The sequence below is a fragment of the Bufo bufo genome, chromosome 3, assembly GCF_905171765.1.
Source record: "Bufo bufo chromosome 3, aBufBuf1.1, whole genome shotgun sequence".
Classification (NCBI taxonomy): Eukaryota; Metazoa; Chordata; class Amphibia; order Anura; family Bufonidae; genus Bufo; species Bufo bufo.
The window spans coordinates 458,644,021-458,668,840 of record NC_053391.1 but is presented as its reverse complement, the minus strand read 5'-3'; the positions used below and the strand labels follow the sequence as shown (position 1 = coordinate 458,668,840).

General features: G+C 37.1%; 1 protein-coding gene across 2 annotated transcripts in view; it reads right to left on the bottom strand.

Annotated features, from left to right (window-relative positions):
* SHOX (short stature homeobox) overlaps positions 1–24,820 on the bottom strand; it is a 37,744-nt gene that overhangs the window by 12,610 nt on the left and 314 nt on the right. Inside the window, exons 1-4 of one of the 2 annotated variants that reach the window (XM_040421976.1) lie at positions 24,817–24,820; positions 22,169–22,377; positions 17,621–17,687; positions 15,736–15,824 (exon numbers count right to left, since the gene is read on the bottom strand). The exon at positions 24,817–24,820 is cut by the window's right edge and continues 314 nt beyond it. In XM_040421976.1, the coding sequence (XP_040277910.1) occupies positions 15,736–15,824; positions 17,621–17,687; positions 22,169–22,377; positions 24,817–24,820 (369 nt within the window). The remainder of the gene's footprint in view (positions 1–15,735; positions 15,825–17,620; positions 17,688–22,168; positions 22,378–24,816) is intronic. The other variant, XM_040421977.1, reaches the window with a different exon arrangement.

The following is a 24,820-nucleotide window of genomic DNA, read 5'->3' as shown; positions in this document are numbered from 1 at the left end:
AAACTGTGGTGAAATTGCTTTTTTTCCCCAATTTCACCCCATTTGGAATTTTTTTCCAGACTACCACTATATCTTATGCAATATCAAATGGTGCCATTTGAAATTTCAACTTGTCACAAAAAACAAGCCATCATATAGCTTTCAAATTGCATGTAACTAACAATTTTGTATAGCCACTGAGTTTCTCAATAAAATATATCTGTATAATGCCACCAGCTGTTTTCCTTTCCTAATTTCTCCGTTCACCGTGCTGAGGTGGTCGCACATGCCCAGTTCTATCCTTCAATTGCCACAAGCCATATACTGTGAAAATTATATAACATGTTCCCTTAGCTGCCAGCTTGAGATAAGTTTAGCACAGTCTTAATGTTAGCCTTTAAAACTGGAGCAGTATTGTACAGAAAACATTTAGATTTCAATCTCATTGGCTGCTCCTCCAGTTTTCCTTTGCTCCAATGAAGAAACATTTTTCCTCAAGATTAAAGGGGTTCTCCCACAAAAAATATTTTACATTTTTCAAACCAGCACCTCAATCTCAATTATTTTGTAATCCATGTGAGGTAAAGGGTGGGTTCTAGGTTTGTTAGAATATTGTCATATACTATATGCTGTCTGGTTTCATAGGGCATCTGTCAGCAGATTTCTATAGATAAAACTGACCTGACCTGTTGCATGTGCACTTGGTAGCTGAAGGAATCTCTGATGGTCACATTTTCATATATCCTTGCATTGGCAAGAAAAATTATGTTTTAATATTTGCAAATGAGCCTCTAGGAGCAACAGGGGCATTGCCATTACACAAAAAGGCTACACTCTCTCTGCAACTGTTGCACTTTCTCTACTTTGATTGACAGGGCCAGGTGGTAAAAACATGATCACACCTGCTCTATGAAGGTGCAGAGGGTGTGGTAGTTGCAGGAAGAGCTAAGCCCCTAGGAGTGATGGCAAAGCCCCCATTGCTCCTAGAGGCTCATTTACATATATTTGAACATCATTTTTATCAGCAATGTGGGCACATTTAACCACTAGAACAACTGCTTGAGAAAGGTTCCATGGAGTGAACCGAAACGTCGTGCCTAATTGGTGAATAAAGCACATGTCACTTTATTGGAGGTGGCACTGTATCCTTTATTTTTAACCACTAGAACAGTGATCTATATGTAAGTAATCCTGACTGTACATTTAAGCCAGCTGAAAAAAGTTTCTACCTGTGAAATCCCTTTAAATTCTTAGGATCATTCCTTTGTAGATGTTAACTAGATGCCTTTTATGGGATGGTGGAAACTTCAATACTAGAAACTCTTCAGACTTCTAATAATTTTTTTATACCTCATCTGCTTCATAAACAACAGCCTGAATGTATGTATGGTGTTTCTTAGCAACTGACCATGTGACCAGAAGGTGAGATCAAAGCTCTCAATATTCTTGTGCAGATCTAAAGGTGGCATTCAACAGAGTGACCTAGCCTATTCTCTCTGGTTCTCTCAAACCAGCTGTTAAAATAATCCCTTCGGGTGACACTTGAGTACACGTGCCAACAGTTACCTCCACAGAACACAGTCAGAACTGGGGACAGTTGGTCACCAACACAGCCCTGCAGCATAAACAGGAGAACAGATGACAAAGGCCAGTCAGCTGAGACTAGTGGAAGGCTGGATGTCGCTTCAATCAGTGGCATCTGGCCAGAGAGTGAATGAACAGTGTTGAACAGTTGGTGTAAACAAGGGGGAAGCTAAGGGAAGCTAGTAAACTATGTCAGGGTAGTCTGGCCACAATACTCCTGGATGCAGTGCTGGGAGTTCATGAGAAGGGTGGAGGGTACATGTCCTACTGTATGCGAAAGCCAGTGTAGAATAGCCCTGTCAGTGTCTTTCTGTTATGCAGATAGCATTCCACAAAATCCAGATATGCCCTGCATTACTGCCTGATGGCAGAGAACATGACACTATAGATGGCCCTTATTTACAGGAGACACTATGCATGGCACTTATTTGCAGAGGTCATGTGTATAACTACTGTTTTGGTTGCACTATGAGTAACTTGTCTCTATATAGAAGGTGATGATGCGCAAAAGTGAGGACTCAAAGACAAGATGTAACTGTGAGAGACAAATTGTAGATAGGGAAGTCATCATGGCAGTCTGGACTACACTGAGAAGAAACGTAAAAAGAAAAACTAATTCAAGAAGACACCACCTGTAAATCATTGGGTATGAAGGCTTATTCTGCTTGTGACAGTGTCTGATCAGTACTTTATCCACTCATATAGTCCACAGCACTATGATGATGTGTGGCACCATTCTTGTTTGCAAAGCAACAACTCTCAGCATATCCTTACCATTGTTCAGGTCCTATTGAAAGGTGTAAAATCACATGGTTCAAACTTATATTGTAGGGGTCAACCTGACTTTAGTAGGAATATCTAGTAGGAATAATTAACACTAGCACATTCTGCCCCAGCTTTCAGTGAGAGTAAAGTAGCAGCCAATCCACAGTTCCCTAGCACATTTTTTTCTCTATTACTGGAGACGGAAATAGAATATAGAATAAATTCTATAAATTCTATATAATAAATAGAAATATACCAAACATTTAACTAGGCACATATTCTGGAGTATGCCTGACTTTATATATAATGTTCATGGTTTTGTTACTTCAGTAGATAGATAGATAGATAGATAGATAGATAGATAGATAGATAGACAGACAGACAGACAGACAGACAGACAGACAGACAGATAGATAGATAGATAGATAGATAGATAGATAGATAGATAGATAGATAGATAGAATTCTGGTGGTATATTTATGCTATGATATTGATTGTAGTATTAAAAGGGTTGTCCCACAAAAAAAAATATTCTACAGTTTTTAAACCAGCGCCTGAATCTGAATACTTTTGTAATTGCATGTAATTAAAAGTTTAGTATAGCCAGCGAATTATTCAATAAAATATATCTCTATAGCTCCATCTGCTCTTTGTTCTTTTTCTTATTTCTTTATCCTGCTCACTGTGAAGGCCGCACATGCTCAGTTTCATCCTTCAACTGCCTCCTGAGTTTTGATAGGGAGAAAGCGCCAGCAAAATGGGCACGCCTCCTGAGCTGCAGCAGAAAAGACCCTCCCCTGAGCTGCCAGCTTAATATAAATCTAGCAAGCAATGAATGGAGAGACGTCTGGGTCCATTTGGTTCTAGCTTTGTTAGAAAGAGATTGTCATGTACTATATGATGCCTGATTTTCATAAACAATCATGGGAGCTTAGATTGTATAGTGTGACTAGCGTTTGTATTTAGGGCTGTATCAAAAAGCTAAATTTCCATACATACTATTCTTCCTCATTCTCACAGTCCAAGTATGATATTCAGTTTACATTAACACTCTCTGGGCCTCCGCCATACATGTACAGTGGAAATCCAGTCTTTAAAAATGGCACCCACTCCTGAGTGCAGCGGGCACCATAGTCTCTGGGTTTCTGCTGTTTTAAACAATAGACATCTAGGGCTAATGTCTGCAATTGTGACCATGGAATTTGAGGCAGCTTTCCCCAGGAGCGCTGTGGAGACTGGGGAAAGCTGTCCTTCTCTGTAATAGCCTCTGTCTCTCTGAAGAAATCAAGGATATTACAGGGTAGTTCTTGTGGAAGCCTGCAGGTGGCAGGGCTCCATATGAACATTGTGAATCTCCCATACACTGCAATGGTGATTCATTACAATGTAAGGGAGAAGCGAACTGAAGATCGCATATTCAAGTCCCCTAAGGGAAGTTTAAAAAGGTGAAAAAAAAATTAAGTTTTAAAAAAATAACATTTCAGATCACCTCCCTTTTCCCCATAAAAAATAGACAATAAAAAAAGATCATAGGCATCGCCGTGTCCCAAAATGCCTGTACTACTAAAATATAAATGTATTTTTCACATACACTCACCTAAAGAATTATTAGGAACACCTGTTCTATTTCTCATTAATGCAATTATCTAGTCAACCAATCACATGGCAGTTGCTTCAATGCATTTAGGGGTGTGGTCCTGGTCAAGACAATCTCCTGAACTCCAAACTGAATGTCAGAATGGGAAAGAAAGGTGATTTAAGCTATTTTGAGCGTGGCATGGTTGTTGGTGCCAGATGGGCCGGTCTGAGTATTTCACAATCTGCTCAGTTACTGGGATTTTCATGCACAACCATTTCTAGGGTTTACAAAGAATGGTGTGAAAAGGGAAAAACATCCAGTATGCGGCAGTCCTGTGGGCAAAAATGCCTTGTGGATGCTAGAGGTCAGAGGAGAATGGGCCGACTGATTCAAGCTGATAGAAGAGCATCGTTGACTGAAATAACCACTCGTTACAACCGAGGTATGCAGCAAAGCATTTGTGAAGCCACAACACGCACAACCTTGAGGCGGATGGGCTACAACAGCAGAAGACCCCACCGGGTACCACTCATCTCCACTACAAATAGGAAAAAGAGGCTACAATTTGCACGAGCTCACCAAAATTGGACTGTTGAAGACTGGAAAAATGTGCCTGGTCTGATGAGTCTCGATTTCTGTTGAGACATTCAAATGGTAGAGTCCGAATTTGGCGTAAACAGAATGAGAACATGAACCATGTCACAAAGCTCGAATCATTTCAAATTGGTTTCTTGAACATGACAATGAGTTCACTGTACTAAAATGGCCCCCACAGTCACCAGATCTCAACCCAATAGAGCATCTTTGGGATGTGGTGGAACGGGAGCTTCGTGTCCTGGATGTGCATCCCTCAAATCTCCATCAACTGCAAGATGCTATCCTAACAATATGGGCCAACATTTCTAAAGAATGCTATCAGCACCTTGTTGAATCAATGCCACGTAGAATTAAGGCAGTTCTGAAGGCAAAAGGGGGTCCAACACCGTATTAGTATGGTGTTCCTAATAATTCTTTAGGTGAGTGTATGGTGAATACTAGGGATGAGCGAATCGACTTTGGATGAAACATCCGAAGTCGATTTGCATCAAACTTTGTTCTAATACTGTACGGAGCAGGAGCTCTGTACAGTATTAGAATGTATTGGCTCTCGAGACTTTGCGCAATAATTTCTAAATTAATTTGTACTGTAAACAACCATTTCCCGAACTCGGGTTCAGTTCCAAGTGGTACCTTGGAACCGAACCCAAGTTCGGGAAATGTTTTTTTACAGTACAAATTAATTTCTGAAGTTATTGCGCGTAGTCCGCGAGACTTCACAAAGCAATAACTTCGGCTCATCGGAGCCAATGCATTCTAATACTGTACGAAGCTGCTGCACCATACAGTATTAGAACAAAGTTTTATTTGAATCGACTTTGGATGTTTCATCCGAAGTCGATTCGCTCATCCCTAGTGAACACCATCATGGGAGGAAAAATTTGATTGGCCTAGTGGCCTTTTTTTGTTACTTCACCTCCCAAACAAAATTTAATAAAAAGTGATCAAAAAGTCATATGCAGTCTAAAATATATGGTTAAAAACTATAGACTGCCCTGCAAAACGTTGAACCCTCAGACAACTCCGTAGACATAACCGTAAAAAAATGTATGGGGATCAGAAAATGGTAATGCAAAGAAAAAATATTTTTTACCAACATTTTTAATCTTTTTAGTATTAAAAAACAAGAAAAACTATACAAAAATGGCATTGCTTTAATCATACTGAACCAGAGAATGAAAGAAATAAGTCAGTTTTACCTCATTGGGAAAGTCGTAAAAATGAAACCCATAAAACTTTGGCGGAATTGTTGCAATTTTCCATTTTCACCCCATTTGAAATGTATTTCCCGCTTCCTACTACATCATATGCAATAGTAAATGGTGCTAACAGAAAGTGCAACTTTGTCCCGCAAAAAACTAGCCCTCATACAGCTATGTCAATGGAAAAATCTAAAACTTATGGCTCTGGGAAGACAGGGAGTAAAAAAATTTAAATAAAAAAATGAAAAATCGCAAGGTCCTGAAGGGGTTAATACTGTTTAAAGTATAATTGAAATAGTGTAATTTTTTAATTTGAATACTTTTTAAAATAAAATTTTCTGCACACTGTGGGCATACATATGTCAGCCAAGTAGGGAACCTGTTCCTGAAAATTTGAATCCCAACTTAGCAGTCACCATTCCTTATAATATCTAGTAGGAATACGTAATACTAGCACATTCTGCCCCAGCTTTCAGAGAGAGTGAAGTAGCAGCCAATCCACAGTTCCCTAGCACATATTTTTTTTTCTATTGCAGGAGATGGAAACAGAATATATAATAAATTCTATAAATTCTATATAATAAATAGAAATATACTTTACTTCATATTTCACTAGGCACATATTCTGAAGTATGCCTCCCAACTGACATACACATTATTAAAAATGCAATCTAAAAAAAAAAGTCTAATTAACAGTTAATGAAAGTTAGTTGTTATTTTATGATCCATACATAAGTATTCATATTGCGCATGCAGTATATCTGACAACAGTTACTTCTGTTCAGTTAATACGTTCACATTTACTGCACTCTTGAAGATATATGCAGAGAACAGGGCAAATTTGTGTGCCAATTCATCTGAATGTGGCTCACAAAAATCCATGTGATTCCCGCGCTAAACAAGTCCATTCATTTTAATACAACAGATTTTTAGTTACATAAATTTCTGCAACAAATCAGCCACATGTAAATGTACACTTCTAAAGGCCTTCACATAAATGAGAGCAGAAGAGTAGGCACAAGTGAATGTTTTATCATTTCAGCTTTAGGCCTCATGCACACGTATTTTTTCACGGTCCGCAAAACGGGGTTCCGTTGTTCCGTGATCCGTTTCCATTTTTTTTGACAATGTGTCTTCCTTGATTTTTGGAGGATCACCAGACATGAAAAGTGAAAAGAAAATCTAAGTCAAGTTTGCCTTGAAAATGATAGGAAAAAAACGGACACGGATCACCGACGCGGATGACAATCTTGTGTGCCTCCGTGTTTTTTCACGGACCCATTGACTTGAATGGGTCCTCGAACTGTTGTCCGTGAAAAAAATAGGACAGGTCATATTTTTTTCACGGACTGGAAACACGGATTACGGACGCGGATGACAAACGGTGCATTTTCCGAGTTTTCAACGGACACATTGAAAGTCAATGGGTCCGCAGAAAATCACGGAAAATGGAACAACGGACACGGAACCCAACAACGGTCGTGTGCATGAGGCCTTAATGGCAGCTTTTTGCATAGTGCACTTACAATATGATGAAAGACAGAATGCTGTTGTTCCAATTTCTGCTTTTAAACATGTGATTAGCCTTATGATTGTGGACTTAATATTTGGAGGAAGCCTCAAGGTCTAAAAAGACTCAGATGAACTCTCATAACAAAGATCGTTGCCCATGCACCTCACTAAGCTTTAAAAAAAAAAAAACTATACAAATGTTTTATAGAAAACCTTGGAAAAACTATATACAATCATTTACATAAAACGATTACAAAATTAAAGCAGTACCTTGTAAAGTAAATTAGTATATATGATAAAGTTAAAAAAAAACACTGTATCTATTTATAGATCTGATTTTATCTCTTAATACGCCAAAAATATAGATATGATATGGGAAAATAAAGGTAAGGCATTATTAAACTTGTATAGTGCAGCGCCTATGGTAAAGTGCATGTGCATAAGAAGGGGAGATAAATTAGTTTGTGCACTTTAATATACCCTTAAAGGCAAAAATAAATAAATCTGTGTAAATATTTTAAAAATGTAAAGTACCACTACAAAAAAAGAAACAATTAAAAATTGGAAGACCTAATGTCAAAATATTTTACCATGAGACCCTTGCTTACTGAAAATTTCTGAACGGTGTATCCATTAATATGCAACATGCGTATATTATTAATGGTTAAGTAGCTTAGTACTGATGTCGTGTGCTACAGGAGGTTTTCTAAGGGAACCTGTCACATGGAAGAAGATGTCTGAGCTAAAGGCAACATGTTATAAAGTAGGAGGAGCTGAGCAGATTTGTGAGAAAAAAATCTGTAAAACTTGTATTTTACTCATTTAAATTCCTGCTCGTTTTGGACTTTGAAGTCAAGGAGTCGGTTCTATCAGTGATTGACAGCTCTCTCTGTATACACAGTCATAGATTGAAGCCTGTCAATCATTGATAGGACCGCCTCCTTAACTTCAAAGTCCAGAAAGAGCAGCTATTTAAATGAATGACATGAAGGTTATACAGAATCTTTTCCCATAAACTACATATCAATCTGCTCAGCTCCTCCTACTCTACAACATGGAGCCTGCAGATTAATTCATATTTTCATGCAGACAGGTTCCCTTTAAGGTACTTTCAGGTATTGTACTCTTTATCCTTATGCTTTTACTGTTTTCTTCCCCTCTGTATGAATAGCAATATACTTCCTACGATGCATAAATTAAGATATTCCTAATGCCTTTTAAAGTTACATATGGTTACTTGCTAATAGAGTGTAGTCTATTGTGGAAGTTCAATTCAGTTGTTCGGTAAGCTAGGCTCTGTTTCCAAAGATAATATTCAGAGGCAGATTGGGAACTTTAATAGGCCCTGGAAAAAAAAAAAAAAAACTAAAAGTGACCCCATGTTATAGGTGGTTCCAAATTGACAGAAGGCGGAGCAACATGGACAGGGACAACAGAAATAAGAGGGCCCTGCAATACTGTGCACAGTTGGGTTCAGGAGGACGCCTGCAGCCGTTGGCCAAGTGCATAAATACCTGATTCTCCTATTAATTAACACTTAGGGCTCATTCAGACAGCCGTATGCTGGTCCCAAAAATGCGGATCCATTTTTTGGCGGACGGTTCAACATGTCCGCAAAAAAACAGATTGCATTCAGTTTTTTTGCTGATCCATAGACTTCAATAGGGCCATGTCCTGATTTTCACTGACAAGTATAGGACATGTTTAATTTTTTTGCTGAGCTGTGCAATAGAAGAAAAGGGCCCCATAGAAATGAATGGGACAACATCTAATCTGCAAAAAAACAGATCCGCATTTTTGCAGACAGCATACGGCCGTCTGAATGAGCCCTTAGAGCTACAGATCATTATGTACCTGACTAGCGGCCATGAGGAGGGCTCAGACGGCCCCCTAAGCATCGGCCCACCAGGAAATTTCTCTGTAGGGTTTATGGCCAGTACACCCCTAGTAACATTAGACCAATATGTTAGGTTCAAGAGACCCTTTCATAGGGATACATTTTTTTATCATCTGGGGAGAGTTGGTGAAGTAGTCTCCAATCAGTACTAGTGTGTACAAGTAAGGTTTGACTCACATCTCCATTTGGTAAATCCAGTAGTCTGTTCCAGCAAAGGAGAAGACTACTGGAGTTACCGTATCTGGTATAGACGGATACTGCTGGGCACCTCCAGATACACATTCACTATAACGGGATCAGGCAAGAATATGGCGGTTTTCTGGTAAAAATTTTGTCTTTCTGTCAGAAAAATACCACTGCATGTAATAGTATTTTTCAGGTAGAGAGCCAGGATTTATTGTGGAAACTCACTGGATCCCTTTACAGTAAATGCATGCCTGGCTATGTTGGGTATGGTATTTTCGGCACTCTGCTCCTCTACCGGAACAGACTACCGGATTTACCAAGCGGAGATTTGAACGAATCCTAACATCAGTCTATACTGTAAACAATGATAGAAGAATACTTAGCCTATGTTCATATCTCTGGCACAAACTCCAGTACCTGTCCCAGAAGAAGAACACACTACTGGAGTTTACCATATCCAGTATAGCCTGATACCTCCACACACCACTGAAAAGCCAATTAAATCTGCAATGGGTTTTAAATTTAATTTCATTACTACTTTTAACAATGCCTCTAGTAATATTAGAAACGTTCTAGGCTATCACTGGCTTCTGCTTTATGTGACCCAGTCCTCAAGGAGATGCTGCCCAAGAAACCAGCCATTACATATAGACATAGTCAGTCTCTAAAAAATCTATTGGCCCCTTAAAAACCTCCCTATGTTGAGCCATGTTCACACCTTTATGTCTCACAGCCTGGCTGTTTTCCATGCAATGTCACTAACTGGTTCTGCTGCATCAACATTGGATATGGTTCCTCTAGTTTTGTGACAGAGGTGACAGGTGGGAGGTTTGATATAAAGGGGGCTGTGAACTGCTCATCTGTCTACTTCATCTACCTCCTCTCCTGTTCCTGCAGACTGCGGACCATCCAACCCATGAAGTGTCTCCAGACATTTTGCTAGTGTCCACAATAAAGATTCCACCTCACTGAGACTAATAATCCTAGAACAGATTCCTGCAGCTACAAGGAACCTTTTCTTCAGACTTGTCAATAAGAAGGCTTACTGGACCTTCAAGCTACTGACATTAATGTCGGAGGAGCTCAGTGAAACCATTAAACGAGCCAGTTTTAGTAGTATGGTAAAATATATCTGCTCCATCAATATATATTTGGTACTTTTTATTGTGTTATTTGCTCTTTTTTTTAACAGTTATCTTATCTGTGTTTATGTTATTATTGAGTGCAAAATTGTTTTATACATTTCTCATTGTGTCTAATTAAGAAAGCTTTCAAAACTCATTATATTAATAAAACAATTCCTTGGCATCCTGTGCTCTTCAGCCTGCTGCTTTTTGACATTTTTCCACACACCACCGGGCACCGCCGTATGCCCATTAACTATAATGGGATCTGATGGGGATCTGTATAAATGGCAGTTCTCGGCCGCACAAATAACACTACATGCAACCCATTTGTCCAACCATAAACTAGCCATTGAATCTCATTATAGTCAATGGGAATCCTGTGGTGCCGGGGGTAAGTCCGGTACTTAGTTCCTCTGCAGGAACAGATTACTAGAGTTTGTGCCATAAATGTGAATTTACCGTTAGTTGTACTGCACTCAGTCATGGCACTTGTTTAATAATGTGAATTTATTTCAGGTTAATTGTGTATACTTGTTTAGAACTGACGTATGATTTAGTTGACTTTAATAAAGGAATACTAAAGAAAAAATGCAAGGGAGCTGGTGTAGATTTAGACAAGCAGTATATACACCAAAGTTATATAGAGGGCGGTGCCTCTACATACCTTAGGTGCATCCAGCGCAAGGGGTATTAAGACTGGCATCTAAAATGTTGATCTTAAATTCTTAATAAATGACCCCTTTAGTGTTTGCATTTACTTTAAATGGATAGTCAACCCAATAACATTTAACATTACTATAATTTAAATTCAGTCATATTCATTTAAAAATAAATCTCTGATTTTAAGAATTTAAAAAATATTTACATTTCCCAAAATATCTCAAAATGCTGTTCCATGGACAATTTACATTTCCAAAGAAATCCCAGAAAATGATTGCATTTTACTCAATTTGGGCAAAAACATTTTTTTCTAAATTTGTCTTTATTAAAAAATATTGAACTGTTCTGTCACAAAGGGTTAACTGTTTGTCTAGCTGTTTAGCTGTACTTTTTACTTTCACTTTGTGCAGGTTATCTAATAGACCTTATCTGTAATTTACTAAGAGGTCATAAACACTTATTTAAAGGGGTTTTCTCACTTCAGCAAGTGACATGTATCATGTAGAGAAAGTTAATACAAGCCACTTTCTAATGTATTGTGATTGTCCATCTTGCTTCTCGTTATACACGTCTCGTTTCCATGGTTACGACCACCCTGAGCAGCAGAGGTGGTCGTACTTGCACACTATAGGAAAAAGCGCAGAACTCTCTAGTGGCCAGGACATAGGTACATAGTTGATACGGTTGAAAAAAGACATAAGTCCATCAAGTTCAACCAAGGGATAGGTGGGGACGCGAATCCCAGAAGGAAGTGAGACTCAGATTTCTACACTTTTTCATAAGCATTAATGTTGTTTATTTTTAACAATTCATGTAAACCCTTTTTAAAACTGTCCACTGTTCCTGCTGTGACCACGTCCTGAGGAAGTCTATTCCACAGATTCACAGTTCTTACAGTAAAGAAGCCTTGACGCTTCTGGAGACTGAACTTTTCTTCTCCAGTCGGAGGCAGTGCCCCCTTGTCTTTTGAGGGCATTTTATATGGAACAGTTTATCACCATATTTTTGTATGGTCCATTTATATATTTGTATAAATTAATCATGTCCCCTCTTAGACGTTTTTTCTCAAGACTAAATCAATTCAATTATTTTAATCTTACTTCATTAATAAGACCCTCCATGCCCTTATCAGTTTAGTCGCTCTCCTCTGTACTTTTTCCAGCTGCAGTGCATCCTTTCTATGGACTGGTGCCCAGAACTTAACTGCATATTCCAGATGAGGCCACACCAATGCTTTGTAAAGTGGTAATATTACATCTCTGCCCATGCCCCGTTTAATGCATGACAATATCCTGGAGGCCTTAGAAGCAGCTGATTGACATTGTATGGTGTTATTTAATCTACCATCACCTTTAATAAAGACTAATTTAAAAAATATATTTTTAGCTCGAAATGACTACAATGCAATAATAAAAAAAATTGCCCCCAAAGGTGCCCATAGCCTTTTAGTTGAAAGTCAGAGTTCATATAAGTCATGACCAAGACTAAATGGCTAAAGGAATTTTACCACAAGGGTGTTTTCATTTATTGCAAGACAATGTATCATTATAGTTCTTCTGTGCTTTCCAATAAGTAAAACTGTTTTGTAGCAGTTTTCACGCAACCACTTTATGTGAATGAGCCCTACTGTGTATGATAAAATAACCCCTCATCTCCTTTTATCCACCTTCATGCTATTTCCACCAGTTTTGCTTTGCCCCATAATATAGAGCAAATGATAGCCAATGGGACAAGGCTGCATGCAGCATGCTCCATCTAAAATGCAATATGTACTATTTAAGCCTGAAAAATAAGAATCCATCATGTGAAAAAGATGTGTGATTAGTTTTATATACATAAGCAATGGCATACATATCATAAAGGCTTCCCATGCTGAGGGACTCATGTTTTACATTTCTGTGACATCCATGGGTATGTTATGGGTCATTACTTGCATTATGATTATTATTATTAATAATAATAATAATTAATTATTATTCTACATCTAGACAACCTACGTTGTGTGATTTCCTCTCCCAAAAAACTAATTTCACGGCACACTACATACTAAATGTTTTACGTAAACCACATAGACGTGTGATCAGAGGCACACTTTGACTAGAGGTCACTCAAGGAAATATCAAAGTTAATGGCGGATCCCTCTTAATGCTTAAAAAAGTTCACACCACTGCACAGTTATCCATCTAGAGCATGAAGGAACTTGTAGGTGACAAGGAAGGCATGACCTTCTGGCTGTTGTTTGCCCCCTTTTTCACTAGCTTTAATTTTGCCTGTACATAGGAAAATGATAGCGTTAGTTTTCACTAGGAACAGGAATAGGACCAACCTGGACTCCATAAGTCCCACAGCATTAGCATTAGATGCCTCTATGATACATATGCCATTGTATGTATATAAAACTAATCAAACATCTTTTTCACACATGATGATCTAAAAATTACATGTCAATGTGACTTCCATCAGGAAGAAAACAGTAAGACCTACTCAATATAAGTCTGGCGATCCGGCTCAGTTTTCTTCCAGAGTGGTGCAGAAAACTGCAGAGGGAAATTGAAGCTAGAACTTTTCAATGAGATTGATCATACTCTTCTGGCACATCGGTTGCGATGCCAGATATCCAACAGCACTGGGGTGTTGTGGGTGTGACGTAGGAGGGGAAGGGGACGGTCCAGTATCTCCGTCTCATTTACCATTTTCTATGCCTGTTTTAGGCGTAGAAAATAGTCTAAATTTAAGATATCTCGGAAGTTGTCTTACATTTAGAGCTGAAAGTTATGGAGAGGCCTGCACCTCTTCATAACTTCGGCAGATCCACTGCCAGCACAGGGCATCTAAAACTCTGGTCTTAATAAATGTGCCTCTAAATTTATATGCAATCTACTGGTGCAGCCACTAACATATTTGAGAGGCTTAAGGTAAAATTTGTATTTATATTACTGGATGTACATTACATATATCAGGAAGAGAAATTGGTTCTCTCCAAAAATCAGATGGGTACAATGGAACCATGTCTGGTGTCCATTTGGCAGGATATTAGTTAGGCAATTTATCATCTATATATTGTTTTGCTAATTAAAACCAGATACTGATAAATATTCTTTTTATATAGTATGTTCTCATTTCCTGATTGTAGACTTTTTACTGTATTTTCTGTACGTGATTATGAGGACAGTTATCTTGCTCGAACTGCTATTAACAGCAGACATATGTTTTACAGCCACATGGACCATAGGAATCTATAATCTTGAGATGGCTCAATGACTTCAGCTGGAGAGTGTTCTATAACCTGTGTGTATGTGACTGTGCAGAGAGGGGGATGAGGTGAGCTGTGACTATTACTTATTGGAAATGGTATGACCCTGTGTTATCTACATATGGGTGATACCTGTTTTTATAGCCCTCAGTAATGATAACAGTAATGATAAGATGACTGCTGAAAAGTGATTTCTACGTAACAGGAAGTGTCAGCTTATTATTAGGCCCAGTGGCTAGAGTGAAAACTGCAAGATGTATTATACACATAGTGAATAACATGAAAAATAGAAGAAAAAAAATCTAAAATTCTTAAAAATATGCTTAGAGTAAAAACTTGATTTACTCAGTAGGTCACATCCGATGACACATTTCATGTAACATTCCTGAATGAAGGAGTGTTACTCTCAACACTACTTCAGATGAAACAGCTTTCACAGACATCTGGCATTAATGCCAGGAAAAATTGTTATAAAAAGGGCACAACTGAAAACAACAGGATCACTTGGGCTATCAGTTTTCCTACAAATTTTATATCAAGGGCCAGGAGTAACTTAACCTGACCTTCTCACATACGTGAATGAGCCCTTAGATATAAATTTATATATGAGCTCTTAGGGTATGTAGCATAGCAGCCATTATACAATTTTGGTTATAAAATAGTTTATAGGGTTGTTCAGAACTTAGAAAAGGTAAAATAGGTTAAAAAAAAAAAGCACGAATCACTTATCCTGGCTGCTGCTCTTCCTATACTTAACATAACCTTGTGATCTCCACTTCCTGCTCCCATCTCAACACACAGAAAATGGCAGGAAATACCTGCCCAGCCAGTCACTGGCCACAGCATTAACCCGCCTCCCTCAATGATTGGCTGAAAAGGCATTTCCAGGAATAGACTGGACCAGGAAAGGAAGACCAGCAGGGACCTGGTAAGCAGTGGTGCAGAGCAGCAGTGGATCAGTGATTTGGATAATACTTATTTTTATTTCTTTACCCATTCTGCCACATTTCTAAACAAAAATGATTCTGCCGGATTACCTCTTTAAAGCCTAAGTTTATACATGACTGATTGTCTATAGTAAAAGGAGATATCAAAGACATAATATGAAATATGTAATTATGAAAAACAATTATTATGATTTATAAGTAATGTTAGGCTACTTTCACATCTCTGGCATATCAGAGAAAAACTATTGTATGCAGTGGTATTTGCCCAGCTAGAAGCCATCATTAATGCCGGAATATGGCCAGATCACTGCCGGATTCCATAACAGCCAATGGGGATCTGGTAGTGAATTGTAGATTCCAGCAATGCCGGATTTAGTGAATATTTTCACCGGACATATGAAAGTAGTCTTAGATTTTAAATCACAATCTTACAATCTAAAGATTTACCTGCTGGAAAGGCATCCTCAGTGCTCCCATATTCACGTATGGTGCAACTCTACATGTTTCTAAATGACTTGCTGTCCCCAGAATGACTCCTATAAAATATGAAGAAAAAAAATATGTTGATGATGCTTTTGTAAAGAGCAGGTTTGGCACCCTGACTATTTCTTTTTCTGGAGAAGTATAAAAAAAAACTAAAAAAAACTTTGATACTTGATAAGTACAGTCAGTGCCTATGGCAAATCTGACCTATTCACTAAAGGATTTTACTGTAGACCATGCACAGCAGAAATCCAAGGCTGACTCCCCGATTTCTGACATGCATATACAGTTTTATGTGCCGTGGATCCGCAAAAGGAGTATCCCTAATGTGGGCCTAATCTACATGTGAATAATGGGCTTTATCATGCATATTGCACGTGAATAGGGAGCATGATACTCAGGGATTTTTTTTTACACATATTAAAATATAATGTATGTAAATGGTTTTGGAGAAACCCAATTTTGTTGCAGTGTGGGTGGATATTATGTGGATTTTGGCATAGAATATGCGTAAAATGTGAAGTGTGTGAACAAGCTTTAAAAATTGTAAGTGATATATATTTACAGCCTTAGATACTGACATGAACACATTACCAGTATTTACTGTGAACAGAGATGAGCAAATTGATTCTAACCTAATTGAATTCCACCCAAATTTTCCCAACAATCTGATGTTTTTATTGCGTTAAACCAAAAATTCTGGTCAAAATTTTTGGTGATTCGATTTGGGTGAATTTCTCAAAATCACATCAACTATTTTTCAGATCAGAAAACTGGAAAGATGAAGGAGGAGTATCACATGTCCCCAGGCAGTGTGTGTGTCGGTGTGTGTGTGTGTATGTGTGTGTGTGTGTGTGTGTGAATATATACTACTAGAGGGCATTTGATGCCAAAAGGTAAAAATGTTTGTATTTTTTTATATAAAAAAATCCTACAATGCAATTTCTTTTTAAAGAAGCTGTTAACACCAGCAGCCATACATTTACTCCTAGCCATATATGTCACTGTCCCTTTAAGATTACTAATGCTGGCATGGGTTTAAAGAACTTGAATTGAGTTGCATACAGACCTACAATGTCATCCACAACTTTTCAGGGCAATTGGAGCATTTCAATTCAGATTAAAGTTATTAGGACCTAAATGAAATCACCTGACCAATTCAGAAGAATCGAGTCTGAATTTATTTGTTCATCACTAACTGAATTTTGAAATTATGATAATTGCAATTACAATAATAGGTAAAAAAAAAAAAAAAAAACTCCACCAGCTTAAAAAACACACACACTGCATGTTTTAACAGAGAGTGGTAAAAAGTTCATTTTTTATGGAGTGATCACATAGTTGGCAACCCTGGTGAAGAATTAGCAAGCAGACCTGAATGTATGAAAATGATTATGTTTTATTACTGAATTTATAATGTCATTGATTCTGCTATTCACCTTCATGCAGAAGTATTCAATTTCACTGTCCTACTTCCATAGTATTGAAGCAGGACTTTACTACCCTATCTAAACTTAACCTGTATATAATGTTAAATAGTGCAAATATTAAAAAGAAATACTTGAGAAATGTAATATTTTATAATGTTTAAGAACAAATATGTACTAGCTGGAATATAAAAGGTTTTATTACTACCATTCCCTGAGGCTATACTGCCTAATAATATATCAAAGTTAATATAATGCTTATATTTAAAAAAAAAAAAAAACATACCAGTTGTCTAGAATAGTTGACTGCTGCTTATTGTGGAAGAAATCACATTAGGTTGCTCAATAGAAGATGTAAAAATAGAAGAACCCTCTGCCACCTCAATTAAGGACCAGATTGCATTGGGTTTGGATCTACTCACCATACCCACCTTTATGCATTTGATTTTCTTGTTTTCTACATTTTGCTCTTCGGTTCTGAAACCATACCTGAGAAACATTAGAGGTTGTAATGACCCTCCAGACAAGGGTGGTTCAGAAATATATAAAAGTAATACCACTGGGTTTGGGATACATATGGGTTACATTTTTATATAATACTAATACATGCAAAATGTATTTACTAAAACATGACAAAATTATACCTGTCCCTCCCACTCTCTAATTTAGCAATTCATGGTGTGAGTGTGTGTATATGTGTTTGGTAGATCAAGTTGTAAACTGAGGGTATGGCTTCTTCACCTATGAAGCTTATGCTGCTTATTTCTCCTGTGTGTGAATGTCTAATATCTATACAATAATATAATGACAGAAATATATAAAATATTAGCACATTTCAGTATAAATCATACAACATATTCAGGTAATACTAGTACTTTGACATACTACCAAAATATAAGGGAGCTACAAAATTGTTATATGTTGGTATGTTAAAGAGTTTTATTACACTACAACTTTTTTATTCCTATTATTATTATTATTATTATTATTATTATTATTTTAATTGAGTTAAACTGTTAGAAAACAGATGCAAAAAAAAAAAAACATTGTCAGTTAATATCATATTTGTAAAGGACATAACAATGAAACAAACATTTTGGACTACTGCATACTTGAAAAAAATGCTAGTTTGAATGTAGCACTGACCTCTGAATAGTTAGGTTATGGTGGGAAAGAAAGAAAGAAAGAAAGAAAGAAAGAAAGAAAGAAAGAAAGAAAGAAAGAAAGAAAGAAAGAAAGAAAGAAAGAAAATAGAATAGAATGGATGGATAGAATATATACTTCTAGAAGGCAGACTAATTGTGGATTTTCTATATTAAATATACCCAAACTTCTCCAATCATCTGCATGCATATCTGCATATTGCTTCTATTTAAAAATTACCCTTTAGTTTTAAATCTAAAAAAATGTAATGCCTATACTCATTGACCACACTTCCACAATGGGGGTGATAATTATTTCAGAGACAGGTAGATGATCATGGGATATTCAGAACTTCTAAACTATGAAGTGATATAAAGTACTTTAGAAACTTTCTTGACAAAGTTCAGTCAGCCCATGTGAAATGTATCTTTTCTTTTATTCTGATCAGTGTGTAATCTACATTCATTACTAATTAACCTGACCAGCTCATTGCTCCAATTTGAAATGGTATATCTTTTCAATCTGCAGCACAATGTCCAGCCCCAATATCATCTAAGGTTTGGACTAAATAATATTCAATATGGACTGCAATGACAAAATCATTACAGTACCGCTCTCAATAAATATCAGCATCTCATAATAAATAGCCTCAGCAGAAAGGTGACAAAAATGGCATTCTTTTCCAAGTCTACATGGACAATCACTACAATCTCATTCATTCTTGCTACACTTTCTGCATTGCATTTCCTTTCAAGCTTTGTTCAATTGCTTTAATGATGGTCATTTACAAGGCAGTAATTAGTGCAAAGAAACTCTGGAAGACATTCATCACAGTGCTTTGGAGAAAATGTCATCTGCAGAAGTGAGCTGGTGAGCAGTGGCCCCATACTTCAGAGGGAGGCAGGAAGGGCTTTCTAACAGGGGTCAGCATAGTTTACATGGCCAACCGCTATCTCTATTTGGCCCTGTGATGCTGATCCCTCTGCTTTATCAAAGCCACACACCAGCTCACAGGCAGTGTAAATTCACTGGAAACTGATCCTGTTATGGATGGAGATCCAGCAGACAAAGGGAGAAGCGCAATCAGCGTGTAATGTGATTAGGTGCATGGAGGGGGAGACTTTGGAGGGCTGTTGGCACATTGGCAGGAATACATGAAGCCACTGTAGCCATGGGACAAGCAAAGGGGAAGAAAATCATGAGGTTATGATGACAAATAAAAGTGATGAATTAGCCAGTAGGTTAAGCAATAATAAATCAGGGCTGTGATCAATCCCAATTAGGCCTGAATCTGCTAAGTAAAGCGCACTACACTGGTTTAGACAGTTATTTCTTCATTAAGGATCACTCAGTGATTTCTTTCACAAATACTCTAATCTGATTTCCTTTTGATTTCCATTAGAGACAGTGAATAATGACATTTAATTTAGCTGTGCGCCATAAAGCAAGAGCTATTTCTTGTAATTGAATTACTGCCTGCTCCTCACTATGGGCTCATAACTTTCAATTATAACCCTGACAGCTGGGTGGTATGGGGTTCCAGGACACGCTAAAAATAAAAGGTTAATAAGGAGCAGGCAAGCAGAGGAGCAGCAATTTATTTACAGCAAATTTCCACTCTCAATTGAAACTGGATCTTCCATCAACAAGGACAGTATGTGCTTATTACAACAAGGATTGACCATATAAACCATATAAACTCCCTGTCCTGCTCCTATACTGACCCCCAACACCCCCCACCCCTCTTCATTAGTAATTCCCATTATTAGGAATGTTCTGGCTTTCTGTCACATAATTAGCTTCCTTCCCAAACTGTCCAAATATTCATATTCCAAACGGGTTTTTTGAAGCTTCCAAGTTTTTTTTTTTTTAAAGCCTCCACCTGAATAAATATAGACATTTTGGATGAGATCTGAAAGTAGTTTAAGGAGCAATTTTCTGCAACTTTGAATATCCTGAGAAGGTGCTACTCTTTAATAAAAGGCGGAACTACAAGTAATTTGTTTTGCTAGAAAAAAAAAACATCAAGGCAAAGGAAGATATTATAGATGTGGAACTGCAGACCTGTGCTAATGATGGTAAAGCTGATACACCCTACAGCCACATAGAAAGTACACAAGGGGATTCGTCTCTAGTGAATTTGTGTATTCATGATGTAAAAAGTGTGTGTGTGTCTGTGTGTATATATATATATATATATATATATATATATATACACACACAAAATATATATATATATATATATATATATATACTACACACACATACATATATATATATATACATACATACTACACACATCACATACATATATATATACATACTACACATACATACATATAAATACATACATACTACACATATATATATATATATATATATATATATACACATACACACTCTATATATATATATATATATATATATATATATACACACACCACATACACACACACATTGCACTATAAATTCGCAGGAGAGGAATGCTCTTGGTTCTTTCACAGGTTGCTGAGGGGGATATCAGCTTTACCATCATGAAATAAATCATCTGCTAGCGCTTTATTGGATATATTGTATTGTGTTTGTTTAATGTATAATAATAATAATAATAATAATAATAATAATAATAATAATAATTACAACGTCTAATGTCATGCCACCCGTTAAATCAATCTAGTGTTCAGATAAATAGGATTTCCGAGCATGGGATTCTGCAATTAGTGGAGAAAATACTGTATTTTCAGAATCCTTATTTTCTGTGAATATATTGTTGCATTTCTTGAGTTGTTGTTTTGTCTATAGATCACTTCTGATTGAGCCTAATAGAGATTTAATTCATTGCGTCCTCTCATGAAGGCTGAATGCTCCGCTAAAAGCTCGTAAATACGTTTTACTGACTAAATAATCATCATTTTCAGGATTGTGTTTCCAGCACTTTAAAGGCACAGAGAGGGAGCAGATGGAGAGGACTTGGATGTCATAAATCCATATGGCTGTCAAGCGGGTCAGCTGGGGCATCTTCACCCCCCGGCTCAGGATAATCCAGCCCCAAAGCAGCCAGGGAACCTCTATTCAATTCTGTGGGGGCACCGACAGAAGCTGCGAAATTGTCCTGAAAACTAATAAGACCAAATGTGTCTGTGCTGCCAAAGGGAGGCAGTGGCCGGTGGCAGACTTGAACCCGGCGTGTGCCTACTGGACACCAGTTGCCTATTCTTTCTAATGAGGCAGAAGCCAGTAGGAAAACAATTATATATACTATTGATAATAATGACGGCCTCATTAATGAAAAAACTGGTACATTAGCCTTTGGTTACACACATTGTCACTCAGCTGTGAATTTTTTTCCCCTATGATCCTTTTTATAGTGCCGGACTGTTTATAAAATTTTATTTGTTTATTGTTTTTTTAATTATCTATTTATAGAAGAAACATAGATACTGTAGATAGCTAGATAGATAGATATGAAATAGATAGATATTAGATAGATATTAATTAGATACATAGATGATAGATATATTATAGATAGATATTAGATAGATATTAGATAGATATTAAATAGATACATAGATGATAGATAGATAGATAGATAGATATATTATAGATAGATATTAGATAGATATTAGATATATTATAGATAGATAATAGATAGATATTAAATAGATACATAGATGATAGATAGACAGATAGATTATAGATAGATAGATAGATAGATAGATAGATAGATAGATAGATAGATAGATGGAAGTCTATGGCTAGCTCAGGGTGAGAACACCATGGCAGTGATTACCCAGTAGTTTAGTACATTGTGTGACAGTGCTTCTTACCTGAACCCTGGCTTCAGAGAGTCCTAGTCTCTGACTTAGCTCTTCTCTCATAAACGCATCAGGATAGTGAGTCTCATCGAAAAGTCTTTCCAGTTCATTTAACTGCTCTAAGGTAAAGTTGGTCCTGCTTCTCCTCTGCTTCAGCTTGGTCTGCCCATCCTCGTCCTCTGATTTCACGTCTTCTCTCTTGTCCTTACACTCGTAGATTCCTGTGAGCAGAGGGATTCTCGTCAATACCCTGCTATGGTGTGCTGCACTGAGGGCAGACATGACATTACAAGATCTGGATGATAAATGCCCCCCACATCAAGCTTTCTCCTAAAGACAATTAACAAGGTGCACTTCCTCAGATAGTTTTTATTTAGCTCCAGAATAATTGATGGCTGAAATGTGATTTTCCTTGGGAAGGAAGAACTCAGTAATGTTAATAATGACTCTCCATCCTTCATGCATTTCATGAACTGCTGCTCCTATCCTAACAGATACGTCCTAATGTATTCTCAATCGATGACTATTAGTCCAATGGCGGTGCAGAGAACACGGGCAGGGAATCAATTCCTCACATACTGAATAGTAATACCCAACGATCGAGGATCTGTATCTATTTCATACCATTTAATAATGATAATAAATCCAGCTCACTGCGCTATGTGGCTTCATTACACATGATAAATAGATTAACAGCAAACATTTCACTATGTCCATTCTCCTGGGCTCATCCTCTACTGTGTGATCTCAGATCTGAACTCTGACACCACTTGTACCATGCAATACAGAGATATGGACGATAGACAGATAGATATATAGACACATACATACATACATACATGCATACAAGATAGATAGATAACTCACTTCAAAATAAAATAGACATATACATTGTATAAATATACAAATAGTAATATGAAAGCGTGTATATATATATATATATATATATATATACACGCACACACATATATACATAAATTATGCTCATTATATAAAAGTCTAATTGTAGGCTCTGTACAGTATAAATGCTTTTATCACTGCATCTTCAATGAACAGGGCAAATAAAGCTCTGGAGGTTAATGAAGCCTCAGTTAGGAATATGATAGTTAAGTGTCAACTCTTCATTTATAAACCCTTTCATGCTGTTACAATAGGGTTTGAAAGGTTAATAATTAGAAGCAGCACAATATTAACGGGAGTATAAGAATAATAATAGTAATAATAATAATAATAATAATAATAATAATAATAATGAACATAGTGGTAATAGAAGTAATTACTAATAATAATAATAATTAAAATTATAATAAAAGTAGTAGTAAGAAATAATAATAATAATAATAATAGTAATAATAATAATAATAATAATAATATACAGATTTGTCTTTTGTGGAACTACTTTATATATTAAATTCATTACACTTACTATCGGTTCTCTGAATCTCCGACAGAAACTCTACAAAAGCTGGAGAGATTCGATAAAAACGAGCTTTATAAAATGTTAGCCATGGAAGTTGATTCTTTTCCCACGTGAATTAATCCCTTTGTTCTCCTAGTGCATGTAACTTTTAGAACATTTGCACTTGGTCTGACAAGTATGCATGTAATGACCTGAGAACACACAGCCTGGACAATGCACACAATGACATTCTGCCATATCCCCCTGATTTTGCTAATGTGCTCACTTTTGAAATGTCCTTAAAATGTAGCATTTTTAATTTGGGGTAATTTTGCATAATGTGAGCATTATTGAATTTTTTTTGAACATTTTCCGTCTATGTACAGTAATCACAAATGCATTGTAATATAATTCTGGTCAAAGCAGATGAAAAAATATCTATGAGGTCTCATATTTCTATCAATTGTAACTGTCTACCCAATACTACTCTATCTATCTAATCTATCTAATCTATCTATCTATCTATCTATCTATCTATCTATCTATCTATCTATCTCTAATATCTTTCTATGTATCTAGTTCATATCTATCTAATATCGCTCTATATATCTAATATCTATTTCATATGTATTATCTATCTACCTACCATATATCTCACACTGGTTTTCCCCAGAACCCTATAACACATACTTTCATCACAGAACACATTTATGCTTCCTCCATCCTGCTCTCCCATGTCTTGTTTTTAATTTAGTTCCTCCTGGAGTGCCACCAGATGAAAACGTTTTACCCCCCCTTCCCCTCCATCATCCAGCCACATGTTTTGCAGGCTGTGTGCAATATGTCTCGGTAAGCAATAGCCATCATAACAATGTGATAGAGGGACACCTGTTTCCCTGAGCGACCCAAACCTATTGGGTGCGCCTAATGTCTGGGATCTTCTACCATGCAGTCCTCCTGGGGGTTGCAGTGCACCGCTGGGCCTATTACTCATTGGTAGTCAGGCCTTTACACTATCCGGAAGTTGTCAGACATGATCAACTCCAGAGCTGAAAGTAGTCACACACATCCTGCCATTATTGTGTGGGAAAGCTTCTTAGAGCGAGGTATGATGCCAATGCTTACATAATACAAAACAATACAAAACGATACAAAAGTATCAGAGTAATGTAACACAGAAGGCACACTAATGGCATTGCTTGTGTGTCTGAAGTTCCCCCCGTGCATGTATCTAGCACAGTCCATAGGGATGCCTACTCACCCTC